A 13,727-nucleotide genomic window follows, 5' to 3' on the forward strand; every position below is an offset into this window, starting at 1 on the left:
ACTCCTCTTATTATAAAGGCCAACATTCCATTGGCTTTCTTCATTGCCCACTGTACCTGCATGCTTCCTTTCAGTGACTGATGCACTAGGACACCCAGATCTCGTTGTACGTCCCCTTTTCCTAACTTGACGCCATTCAGATAATACTCTGCCTTCTTATTCATACCACCAAAGTGGATAACCTCACACTTATCCACATTAAACTGCATCTGCCATGCATCCGCCCACTCACACAACCTGTCCAAGTCACCCTGCAACCTCATAGCATGTGCATTGTCTCAACATTTTCCTCACCTGGTTCCTTTAAGTGACTAGGGATGGAAAATGTTTCCAAAGGAGTTGCCTTGCAGCGCTTACAGAGACCGTGGTTCGATCCCGACTACAGGTACTGTCTGTCCGGACTTTGCACGTTCTCCCCATGATCACGTGGGTTTTCTCCAAGATCTTTGGTTTCCTCCCACACTCCAAAGATGTACAAGTTTGTAGGTTAATTCACTTGGTATAAATGTAAATTGTCCCTAGTGTGTAGAATAGTCTTAATGTCCGTGGATCGCTGGTCTGTGCTGACTCAGTGGGCCGAAGAGTCTGTTCCTGCAGTATATCTATAAACTAAACGAAATAATTTTTCAGTGTTGCCATTTTTTGCCTGCACTGTTTTTTTCTGATGTCAACTTCAGTGCTTTTCAGTCCTTGACTCATAATTAATTTTCCAACAATGACAGGAACATAATTTAACAGGCTGCTGTTTCCCTCCATTTACTTTTAATATTACTCACCCATTTATATATGACGCATTTTCCAGCTTCACATATCTTTTTTTTTACCAGGCTTACTAATCCTGTACTTTATTTACATAAGTCATAGGAACAGAATTAGGCCATTCACCCCATTGAGTCTACTCCACATTCATTCATTGGCTGACCTGTCTTTCCCTCCCAACCCCATCCTCCTGCCTTCTCCACATAACCTTTGACACCCTTACGGATCAAGAATCTGTCAATCTCCGCTTTAAAAATATTCATGGATTGGCCTCCACAGACGTCAGTGGCAATGAATTCCACAGATTCGCCACGCTCTGATTAAAGAAATTCCTCCTCATCTCCTTAGACTTTAAACTTTAGAGATACAGTGTGGAAACAGGCCTTTGACCACAGGGCCCACCGAGTCCATGCCGACCAGCGATCACTCTGTACACTATTTCCCTGCTACACACCAGGGACAATTTAATTTACAGAAGCCCTACAAACCTGCACTTCTTTGGAATGTGGGAAGAAACTGGAGCACCTGGAGAAAACCCACATGGTCACGGGGAGAACGTACAAAGTTCATTCAGATCGCATCCGTAGTCAGGATCGAACCCGGGTTTCTACCACTGTGAGGCAGCATCTCCATCGATGCGCCACCGTGCCGCCCAGATCTCTTGATCAGAATGTTTCTCAGAGTGTACGCTGGCTCCCAGCCAGTCCCATGAAAACCTGGAATTTATTTTAGGACACACCTTTAGAATGCAGGAGATCAGTGGCACAGCAGTAGAGCTGCTGCCTTACAGCGCCAGAGACCCAGGATCAATCCTGACTACGGGTGTTGTCTGTATGGAGTTTGTACGTTCTCCCTGTGACCTGTGTGTGCTTTCTCCGGGATCTCCGGTTTCCTCCCACACTCCAAAGACGTACAGGTTTGTAGGTTATTTGGCTTCAGTAAAATTGTAAATTGTCCTTGGTGATGCAGAATGGTGCAAGTGTACGGGGTGATTACTGGTCAGCGTGGACTCGTTGGGCCAAAGGGCATGTTTCCTCACTGATCTCTCAACTAAACTAAGAGATGCCCATTGATTTAATCTCCCAGCATCTGTTTCCTTCCCATGACCCCCTTTACCAAATACATGAGCAGCTATTCATTGACTGATTCCCCCTTCTGCTCCCTTCTCCCAGATTGAGATGAGCTAAGAATTCCAATAACAATCTCATCCATCTCTTTAATCTATTTAATCGGCCATGCTGCTTTAGTTAGTTCAGTTTAGTTCAGTTCAGTTCAGTTTAGTATATTATTGTCATGTACACTGAGTTACAGTGAGAAGTGTTTTTTGCAGCGAGCCAACCAGTCATTGGAAAGACTTTACCTGAATCTGTCCACAGTGTAGAGATACAGGATAAAGGGAATAAGGTTTAGTGCAAGATAAAGTCCAGTAAAGTCTGATTAAAGATAGTCCAAGGGTCTCCAAAGAGGTAGCTGGGAGGTCAGGACTGGTCACTACTTGGTGATAGGACGGTTCAGTTGCCTGATAACAGCTGGAAAGAAACTGTCCCTGAATATGGAGGTGTGTGTTTTCACACTTCTGTACCTCTTGCTTGATGGGAGAGGTGAGAAGAGGAAGACTCATCCTAGATTACGCTGACGGCCTTGCTGAGGCAGCGTGAAGTGTAGACGGACTCAATTGAAAGGAGGTTGGTTTGCATGATGGTCTACAATTCTCTGCAATTTCTTGCGGTCTTGGATGGAGCTGTTCCCAAACCATGCTGTGATGCATCCCGATAAAATGCTTTCTACATGCATGTATCCCAACACTATTCTAGTTGTAGTCCAACTGTCTCATCTTATAAGCCAACTTATCTTCCCTTAAAGCAGAGGATTTGTTTAGCTTGGAGTGGAGGAAGCATCAGGGGTACTGATGGTACTGTACAAAATTACACCGGGCCTAGATAGAATCAGTCATTGAAAACCATCCCCCCCCCCCCCCCCCCATTGCAGGGCAATCTAAAACTAGAGTGCAGACGTTTAGGGTGAGGGGTTAGAGATTTCGAGGGGAAGAAATTTTTATCTAGTGGGTGCAGGGTTGGCATGGGCAAGTTGGGCCTCAGGACCTATTTCCATGCTGTATGGCTCCATAACTCTATGTTTGCTTTTTGACAACCTTGAATGCAACAGGGAATACTAAATTAATTCATTGGTGGCACACGTTTCTTACAGTGTGTGTGTGTGTGTGTAACTCTTGCGTTTTCTGATCTGTGACTTGAACACGGTACCTTCCAGTTGTTCCTACGTAGCTTCTGACACGTTTATGTTTCTGGGGCTTCCTGACCACCACAACTGACTTAATGTACTTCAACTGTCATGGTAGATTTAAGCTCGGCAAGTGCTCAATGAATAGTGACTGACTGGAGAAGTTGTTGATTCCATTTATTCATATTAAAGCTGCCAGTGGTAACTTTAGACTTTACTTTAGACTAGAGAGACACAGCATGGAAGAGTTTAGTTTAGAGATACAGTGCAGAAACAGGCTCTTCGCCCCGCACAATTAACACTATCCTACACACACTGAGGACAATTTACTATTTTACCATAACCAATTAACCTACAAACCCACACATCTTTGGAGTGTGAGAGAAAACCGGAGCACCCGGAGAAAACCCACGCAGTCACAGGGAGAATGTACAAACTCCATACAGACAGGACCCGAGGTCAGGATGGAACCCGGGTCTCTGGTGCTGTGAGGCAGCAACTCTACTGCTGTGCCAATGTGCTGCTCCAGCACTATTACTCCAGCACTTTGTGCCTTTTTTTTAAACTACTCCAAATGCTCTCACAGAAACATCATTATGATGACTTTTTACTTGCCTTGACTGATTCCCAGTATTAAGATAAAGAAAGACATCAGTATTGCATCATGAGATATCACTCCACAGATTTCCGATGACTATCAGAAGGGGCTATTGAGATAAATCCCCTCTGGAACAATGCTACTGATCTGTGCAATTTCGAGTTGTAACTCAATAGATAGGCAATTAGTTTGTCTCTTTTGTGAATGTTGTATTGGAAAGGCACTCTATAAAATAGAGTAAAATCGGGTCATTTGGAAATCATCACAGGCACGACATTGACATCTTCCTGAGTGCTGTTACTAATGCATAGTCATGCCATAAAAAGCATGTACTCAACAAATCCCCATTCCGTCTGATTGCCATGATTTGACATTTAGCATGTTTGAAGTCGCTACTCCCTCCTGACATTGCCCACAGTTAATGCACAGACCGCTGTTGCTGGCCCTGAAGAGCACATGTGGCTGATGGCTTTTCCCATGCTCGTTCCTTGCCGCGGATTTATTGTATTCATCCTTTTAACCCTCACATCTTATCGCAGCTACGGAAGACATGGGAACATGCTCACATTCGTATTTCAATGGTTCAATGCTCCTTTATTGTTACGTGTACCGAGGTACGGTAAAATTTGATTTATCACACCCAAAAAGCACCAAGAAAAGTAACCACATAAAGATTAAACATTAGTAGTTACCACTGCGGCGTGTGAGAATCCCCAGGGCACACAGCATTAACGGAGACCCTACAGCCATCAGTTCAATGTCCGGGCCACACACACACTCCTTCACCGTGATGTGACCAGAGTTGTACCGGCCGCTGTCACTCTCTCTGCAGTCCCTGTCCGCCCGAACATTCAGAAAGCCATCCACACTTGCACTAGACTCCGAGGTGTCCTCATGGAGCCATGTCCCCTCAAACACCGAGATCACTGCACTCACGGTACTCCCTCCGAGCCTCACCAGCGCAGGCAGCACGTCCATCTTGTTTTTCGGCGACCTCACATTCCCCACTGTGATGGAAGGCAAATAACCTTTACCTTCTTCCTCCTTTAATAGCTCCTATTCTGACTCCCTGATCAAAAAAATCAATCGTGTCACATAAATGCAATTCCATACATCAACTATAGGCCATTAAAGTGAGTAAGCTTCATTCCCAGATCACCTTAATACAATGCTTTAGAGTGAATGTGCAGGAGAGAACTGCAGATGCTGGTTTACACGTAAGGTAGACACAAAATGCTGGAGTAACTCAGCAGGTCTGGCAGCATCTCTGCTATTCCTTCCCTACAGAGAGGCTGCCTGCCCCACTGAGTTACTCCAGCATTTTGTGTCTATCTTTTGTGTGATTATCAGTGTGATTATCAGTCCACAATGAATGCTCTCAGGGTTCAAGCTGCTATCCACCATTAGCAAGGGTAAGCAGATTTAGAGATACAGCGCGGAAACAGGGCCTTCAGCCCACCGGGTCCGCGCCGCCCAGCGATCCCCGCACATTGACACTATCCTACACACACTAGGGACAATTTTTTTTTAACATTTGCCCAGCCAATTAACCTACATACCTGTACGTCTTTGGAGTGTGGGAGGAAACCGAAGATCTCGGAGAAAACCCACGCAGGTCACGGGGAGAACGTACAAACTCCGTACAGACGGCGCCCGTAGTCAGGATCGAACCTGAGTCTCCGGCACTGCATTCACTGTAAGGCAGCAACTCTACCGCTGCGCCACCGTGCCGCCAGTAATCACTCCTTCTGATTACTGGTCTTTATCCTGCACTAAACAGCATTCCCTTTATCCTGTATCTGCACACTGTGGACACTGTGGAGGATTATAATCATGAATAGTCTTTTCGCTGACTGGAGAGCACGCAACAAAAAAGCTGTTCACTGTACCTTGGTACACGTGACAATAATAAACTAAACGAAGCCTTTTTCCAGGGTGGAAATGACCAACACTGGAGGCCATACTGTGGCGACAAGGTAAAAGGGGAAAAGCTGAAAAGGAGAGGTGCGGGCAAGGTTTCTACACAGTGGGCCTGAAACGCATTGCCAGAGGTGGTGGTGGTGGAGGCAGACACAATTGTGCGGTTTAAGAAACTTGTAGATGGGCACATGGAAGTGCAGGGTATAAAGGGGAATGGATTATGTACAGGCAGATGAAAATCGTTTAACTTTGTGTTAAACTTGTTTGGCACAAACATTGTGGGTGGAAACATTGTGGCCACGACGGTCCTGTGCTGCACTGTTCCATGTAAGCCTCTATACAGGTGCCCCTCAGCTTACGGTGCGATTCCGTTCCGAGAAACCCATTGAAAACCGAAAATATTGTAAGTCGAATCGCATTTAAAACGCGCGATCACACGCGCGGCCGGAAGCGAGCTGTGGCTCGCCACGGGTCGCTGCCGTTTACACCATCGCAAAGTCGAACTATCGCAAGTCAAAGCATCGTAAGCCGGGGAGCACCTGTAGTTATACAGAGTCAAAATACAGAACAGGAACCGGCCCTTCTACCCACCAAGTCCTTGGCAGAAGTTACAGTTGTTGGTTAGAAAGCAAGAGTTTGTGGACACACCGAGTGCCAGAAGCTTTACTGAGCCACAAGGACACTTTTAACAAATAACCTGTCTGAAGAAGGGTCTCGACCCGAAACGTCACCCATTCCTTCTCTCCCGAGATGCTGCCTGACCTGCTGAGTTACTCCAGCATTTTGTGAATAAATCAATTTAACAAATAACCCTTTGGAACCAATCTATGGAGAAGACACTTGAGGAAATCCTTGCCTTCTCATGTGCTGCCTGTACAAGAAAGCATCTAATTTCAGGCCATTTCACAGATCGCCATTGCATGATACGCTGCGACCTCTCACAACATCTGGTAGTCCCAGCTGGAGATTGACGGAAATAAAAGATCAAGCTTAACCAAAAATAATTATCTCGGTTACACATAGAGCATCCTGTTTAATTGAGAATTAATCACTTGTGTCACAGCCAACATGATTTTATTTTGCCCGGCGTAGCATTTAGTTGTTATGAGGCATGTTTCATTTGCTGCCTCATTTTCTGTAACTCTCTCAGATGTTGACTTATTTGCTGAATTTCTCTTTTAGACTTTGGGTTGCAGGTTATTTTGTGGAGCTCCTAAAATTGATAATTGGCTGTTTACACCAGATAAGTCCTGCACATTGTACGTTTTTATAGGTTTCTCCCTGTCTTTGCCCCAAATAACAGGGTCTGTAGCAGAGCTGGCATAGTTTACAGTAGTTTTAGTTTTAGAGAGAGAGCATGGAAACAGGCCCTTCGGCCCTCCGAGTCCACGCCATATACTAGTTTTATCCCACACACTAGGGTCAATTTACAGAAGCCAATTAATCGACAAAGCTGTATGTCTTTGGAGTGTAGGAGGATACTAGAGCACCCAGAATAAACGCATGTGATCACAGGGAGAATGTACAAACTCTGTACAGACAGCACCCACAGTCAGGATGGACCCCCGGGTCTATGCCACTGTAAGGCAGCAACTCTACCACTGCACCACTGTGCCGCCCTCTTTTCGACATTGGGTTGCAGGTTATTTTGTGGGTTTTGTAAAGTTAATAGTTGGCTGCTTACACCAGATAAGTCCTGCACTGTACAGTTTTGTAGTTTTTCCCCGTCTTTGTCCCAAATAACTAGGTCTGCATGTACGTGCGGCGCAGTGGCGCAGCGGTAGAGTTGCTGCCTCACAGCGCCAGAGACCCGGGTTGGATCCCGACTGCTGGGGTGCGTTACCGGTGCAGAGTTTGTACGTTCTCCCCGTGACCGCGTGGGTTTTGTCCGGGTGCTCCGGTTTCCTCCCACACACCAAAGACAGACAGGTTTGTAGGTTAATTGGCTTTGGCAAAGTTTGTAAATTCTTCCTAGTGTGTAGGATAGCACCAGTGTACGGGTAATTGCTGGTGGGCTCGGACTCGGTGGGCTGAAGTACCTGTTTCCGTGCTGTATCTTTAAAATAAAATAAAATTAAATTAAAAATATAAAACAAAACAAAACAAAATAATATTAGGGTCGGCATCTGAAACTCAAAACGTGCATTCAAGAGAGAGCTGGATAGAGCTCTTAAGGATAGCGGAGTCAGGGGGTATGGGGAGAAGGTAGGAACGGGGTACTGATTGAGAATGATCAGCCATGATCACATTGAATGGCGGTGCTGGCTCGAAGGGCCGAATGGCCTCCTCCTGCACCTATTGTCTATTGTCTATTGTCAAAACGTTACACTCTGTAGAGTTTTCTCCATAGATTCTGTCTGACCCGCCGAGTTACTCCAGCATCTAAAATCATTACTATCTAAAATCTATCTAAAATCATTACTTTCTTTATTGGTATGAGAAACAATTCCACCCTCTCCACCAAGTGAAATGAGAGTTGATTTTGTAGAACATTCAGGGTGTGAGTACGGAAACCCATGCACACGGATTTAAATGGCTGAATAATTCTGCAGCTAAAAAAATTCTGAAATCTATTGACGGCCCCGTGTCTCATTGTGATTTGCTCTGACAGCTTGCTTCACCCTGTTCACTTCATTACCAGCTGCCACATTCTAATTGGACTCCATGCGGTCACCACGAGGAATATTTTAAATGGACACAATCTATTACACTGTCAAGACTGATATAACATCTGACAAGCATGCAGTTGCACATTGAAAATAAGAGAGTTTGGAAATAAAGAACTTCATCTTCACTGATGCAGTGTATCACTGTACTGCTGGGCAGAATACATGATTAAGCTGTGCTTTTGATTTAAGCTCTGATTCTTTTTTTTGGCGGAGCAGAAATATCGCTGGTAATCTTTTCACGGGCATTTTGTAATTTAGACGAAGGGTCAGGGCCAACGTTTATCTTGCCATTGTCTTTCAGTCTGAGGGTCCCGACCCGAAACGTCACCCATCCTTTTTTTCTCCGGAGATGTTGCCTGACCCATAGCAGTTTTGGACTTTATTCCTTGGAGCGAAAGAGGATGAGGAGTGATCTTATGTAGGTGTACAAAATCACAAGAGGAATGGATCGGGTAAACGCATGGTTTTGTGCCTAGAGTAGGGGAATCGAGAGCCAGAGGACGTAGGTTTAAGGTGAGGGGGGAAAGATTTAATGTGAACCTGAGGGGTAACTTTTCCACACAAAGGGCGGTGGGTGTATGGAACGAGCTGCCAGAGGAGGTAGTTGAGGCAGGTACGATCGCAACATTTAAGAAGCATTTAGACAGGTACATGGATAGGACAGGTTTAGAAGGAAATGGGTCAAACGGAGGCAGGTGGGACAATGAGGCATGTTGGTCAATGTGGGCAAGTTGGGCCAAAGGGCCTGTTTCCACGTTGTATGGCTCTCTGACTCTATGACCTGCTAAGTTACACCAGCACGTTGCGTCTATCATTGTCTTTCAGAATCGGGCTGAAATGTGGTGCGTTACCAACTGCCCTGACTTCATGATTTCCTTCACTTTTATCTCTCACTGAGTCATCAACCTACACTGCAGTGAAACAGGTCCTTCAGCACACCTTGTCCATGCCGACAAGCTTGACATTCTGATGCTTGTCCCATTTGCCTGCATTTGGCCCATATCCTTTTAAACCCTTCCTATCAAAATAATTGTCCAAGTACCTTTTGAGAGTCATAATTGTATCTTCTTTTATAACTTCCTCTTGTAGCTTATCCCAGGAACAGACTACCTTCTGAGTTAAAAGGTTGCCTCAGAGGTCCCTCTTAAATCTTTCCCCTCTTACCTGAACCCTACGCCCTCTAGTTTTAGAATCCTCGCTGCTGGGAAAAAGACACTGAGCATTAATTTTGCCACGTATCCTTCATGATCTTGTACATCTCAATAAGGTCACCCTTCAGCCTCCTACACCCCAAAGAAGAAAGCCCCAGACTATCCAACCTCTCCCTGTAACTCAAGCCTGCTCGTTTATGTAACGTCCTGGCGAATCTCTTCTGCACCTTTTCCAACTTGATGACATCCTTTGTGCAACTGGGTGATCAGAACTGCACACTGCACTGCAAGTGTGTTTTTTTTAGATTATTTGTATTTGAATCTCATGGGTAAATACTAACAATAGACCATTAGACCAGAAGATGTAGGAGCAGAATTAGACCATTCAGCCCATCATGTCTACTTCGTAACACATGGTAAGCTATGTATAAAAAGAGAAAGAAAACATGTAATAAACAGACATGTTAGTATGTGTTCTACATAATACTTGATTGGAAATATTTAGATTTCATTTAACCTTTGATCCTTTGCTATTTAATATTTATTTCTCGTTACAGCTGTTGGTCTTACAACATGCCCGGAGCCGGTAATTCCAACCAATGGTGTGAAGTTTGGAGACAGATATTTGGTGAATGATGTGGTGTCCTTTAGCTGTGAGTCCGGCTATACTTTGCAGGTAAGTTCAGGGAAGAGACTGGTCTACTGCTGTGTGATTACGTGTGGCCAGGAATCTTTGCTCTGCTATTGTAATCTTAGGTTATTTTTTAGTTCTATTTACCCGCTTGCAAAACTTTAGTGATTCCTCCACCAGCATTGTGCAGAGGTTAATTTTTAAGATAATTCTGCAAAATGCCACATAAATAATTATAGTTCGGATACATGCTGGAGGCAAGTCGATAGCAATGTTTAAGAAACTGTTAGACAGGGGTATGGGCCAAACGTGGCCAACGGGGATTTGTTTGGATGGGAGATCTTGTTTGCCATAGATGAATTGGGCTGAAAGGCCTTTTTTTATGCTGTAAGATGCAATGACATTGACCACACATGGAGTCATAGAGTGTGGAAACAGGTCCTCTGATTCAACCTGCCCATGCCGACCATGCCCCATCTACACAAGTCCCACTGACCTGCATTTGGCCCATTCCACATCAACCATTGAAAGTCAGCATGCAGGTACAGCAGGCAGTGAAGAAAGGAAATGGCATGTTGGCCTTCATAGAAAAGGATTTCAGTATAGGAGCAAGGACGTCCTACTGCAGTTGTGCAGGGCGCTGGTGAGACCACACCTGGAGCATTGTGTGCAGTTTTGGTCTCCTAATTTGAGGAAGGACATTCGTGCTATTGAGGGAGTGCAGCATAGGTTCACCAGGTTAATTCCCAGGATGGCGGGACCGACATATGATGAAAGAACGGATTGACTGGGCTTATACTAACTGCAATTTAGAAAGATGAGAGGGGATCTTATAGAAACATATAAAATTCTTAAGGGATTGGACAGGCTAGATGCAGGAAAAATGTTCCCGATGTTGGGGGAATCCCAAACCAGGGGTCACAATTCAACAATAAGGGGTAGACCATTTAGGACTGAGATGAGGAAAACCTTTTTCACCCAGAGAGTTGTGAGCCTGTGGAATTCTCTGCCACAGAATGCAGTGGAGGCCAGTTCACTGGAAGCATTCAAAAGAGAGTTAGATTTAGCTCTTAGGGCTAACGGAATCAAGGGATATGGGGAGAAAGCAGGAATGGAGTACTGATTTTGGATGATCAGCCATGATCATATTGGATGGCGGTGCTGGCTCGAAGGGCCGAATGGCCTACTCCTGCAGATGTTTTCTATGTTTCTATGAAACCTACCTTATCCAAGTACCTGTCCAAATATTTTGTTTAATATTATGATAGTACCTGCCTCAACTATCTCCTCCGGCTGCTCGTTCCATATATCTATCTCCCTTTCTGTAAAGAAAAAAGTTGCTCCTCTGGTTCCTATTAAATCTTTTTCCCCCTCAGCTGCCATATTTTTAATACGTTTAACTAGCAAGCCTAATAAACCCAAATAGCACAATTTTTAGGAATTTGCAGGAAGGAACTGGAGATGCTGGTTTACACGAAAGATAGACACAAAATGCTGGAGTAACTCAGCGGGACAGGCAGTTGGATAGAAGGAATGGGTGACGTTTTGGGTTGAGACCCTTCTTCAGACTGAGAGTCAGGGGAGATGGAGACACAGAGATATGGAAGGGTGAGGTGTGAAAATGAGACATCAAAGGGGATGTGATTTAGGAAAATGTAGACTAGATCATTGATAACTAGGGGAAGGTGACAACAAGGCCTATAAAGATACAATTTAATCAGGACAGTCAGACTGGTCAGAGACCTAGGATGGGGGAGAGACGGAGAGAGAGAGAGGGGATGCAAAGGTTACTTGAAGTTAGAGAAATCAAAATCATACCGCTGGGTTGTAAGCTGCACCAAGCAAAATATGAGGTGCTGCTCCTCCAATCTGCGAAAGGGGCTCACTGTGACAATGGAGGAGGCTCAGGACAGAAAGGTCAGTGTGGGAATGGGAAGGGGAATTCAAGTGTTTAAATGCCTACCATTTTTAGGAAAGGCCCCAAGCTGTAACACATTGTTCCCGGTCATCAGGGGTGTTAGGCAACGGTAACTGACAATATTAGTCATTCTTCAACTCTTCCAGAGTAAATCAAAATCGCTATTTTTTCCTTGATTTTGAACGTCTCCGAATCTTCAACAAAATAAACCTTAATCATGAGAAAATAAATCTTGCGTTCTCATAGCTTTTTTTTTTTGCTGGAGGTGGTTTTTCAACTTTAAAACTGCTCCTTTCGAGGTTTCATTGGAGATGCTGAGCTGTGGAATGATATTAAAGGGCTCAAAGTCAGCTCTGACAGGGAAATGCATTACATTAAAAAGGCATGACTTAGATCACAATGTTCTTTCTTGAGAAAGTACTCGATGATAATGCATTTCAGGCACCTGAAGTAGGCAGGTTGTTTCTTCTGAGGCTGCAGAGACTGACAATTATGTGACTAGCACTTTCAGAGGAGACCAGAGCAAGACAACCAAAAGGCATACACATTGTTCCCTAATCATAACTGTTAACCTTTAGACTCAACTCTTGTCATTTTTAGTTATGAGCTGGCTGAATGGATCTCTGCAGATTCAGACCAAGGAACTGAATTCAATCAAAAAGGGGGAAAAAAACCCACTATAACAAAACTGTGACAGTTATCAAGGCCTTCGGCTGTACGTATTCAGGGTTATGTAGGATTGATAAGGATGTTGTCAGCACCCGAGGGCATGAGCTGATAGGAAGAGGTTGAGCAGGCTGGGACTCTACTCCTTGGAGTGCAGGAGGGTGAGGGGTGATCTTATGGAGGTGTATAAGATTATGAGAGGAATAGATCGGGTAGAGGCACAGAGTCTTATGCCCAGAGTAGGGAATCAAAAACCAGAAGATATTGGTTTAAGGTGAAAGGGGAAAAATTTAATAGGAACCCGAAGGGCAACAAAGGGTGGTAGGTGCATGGAATGAGCTGCCGGAGGGGGTAGTTGAGGTAGGTACTATTGCAAAGTTTAAAAAACATTTGGACAGGTACATGGATAGGACAGGTTTAGAGTGATATGGGCCAAATGCAGGCAGGTGGGACTAGTGTAGATGGGACACGCTGGTCGGCATGGGCAAGTTGGGCCGAAGGGCCTGCTTCCACACTGTATGACTCTATGATTGATGGTATTTGGGAAGGAATGAATCAGAGCACATTTTTTGGAAAATAGCTTCCTTGCCATTTTAGACACTGCAGATGATGGAATTTTAAACAAACCACCAAGCAAAGATACTAGAGGAACAAGATAGATCACTCGACCTTAAAAACCGTAGTATGTCATGACGCCATTTTAGTAGGCAGAAACTTGCAGAAACATTTAAAAAGAAAAATAACAAAAATCTGTGAATTGATAGATTAGATATATTCTGCATTTTAATGGTATCATCACACATACTGTTCCCCCAAAACACTGATTACACTGCGAGAGGCATGACGAACGGTGGGTTTTGCCTACTAGAATGGCTCCTTTGCGTACTGCACTTCAGTATAGGCGATTTCAACGGAGTGGTCTATCTTGTTCCTCTAGTATCTCTGACACCAAGTGCTAGAGGAACTTAGCAGGTCAGGCAGCATTTGTTGAGGGGAATGGGTAAGTGACCTATCGAGTTGTGAGGGCCCTGATCCAAAATGTCCCTAAGAACTAGAGTTCAGCAGGAACAGTGACCAATACTTTTCCCCTCTCACTCTCATTTACCACAGGCAATTCAAAGTTAATTATTTCTGTACTGCATAGTCTAAAATCTTCTGTTCTTATGGACATACA

The 13,727-nt window shown here is 44.5% G+C and overlaps 1 protein-coding gene across 1 annotated transcript in view; it reads left to right on the forward strand.

Annotated features, from left to right (window-relative positions):
* LOC144593406 (CUB and sushi domain-containing protein 1-like) overlaps window positions 1-13,727 on the forward strand; it is a 1,892,487-nt gene that overhangs the window by 1,614,552 nt on the left and 264,208 nt on the right. The window contains exon 38 of the mRNA XM_078398909.1: window positions 9,896-10,014. Coding sequence (XP_078255035.1) covers window positions 9,896-10,014 — 119 coding nt within the window. The remainder of the gene's footprint in view (window positions 1-9,895; window positions 10,015-13,727) is intronic.

Source organism: Rhinoraja longicauda, chromosome 5 (genome assembly GCF_053455715.1).
Source record: "Rhinoraja longicauda isolate Sanriku21f chromosome 5, sRhiLon1.1, whole genome shotgun sequence".
Classification (NCBI taxonomy): domain Eukaryota; kingdom Metazoa; phylum Chordata; class Chondrichthyes; order Rajiformes; family Arhynchobatidae; genus Rhinoraja; species Rhinoraja longicauda.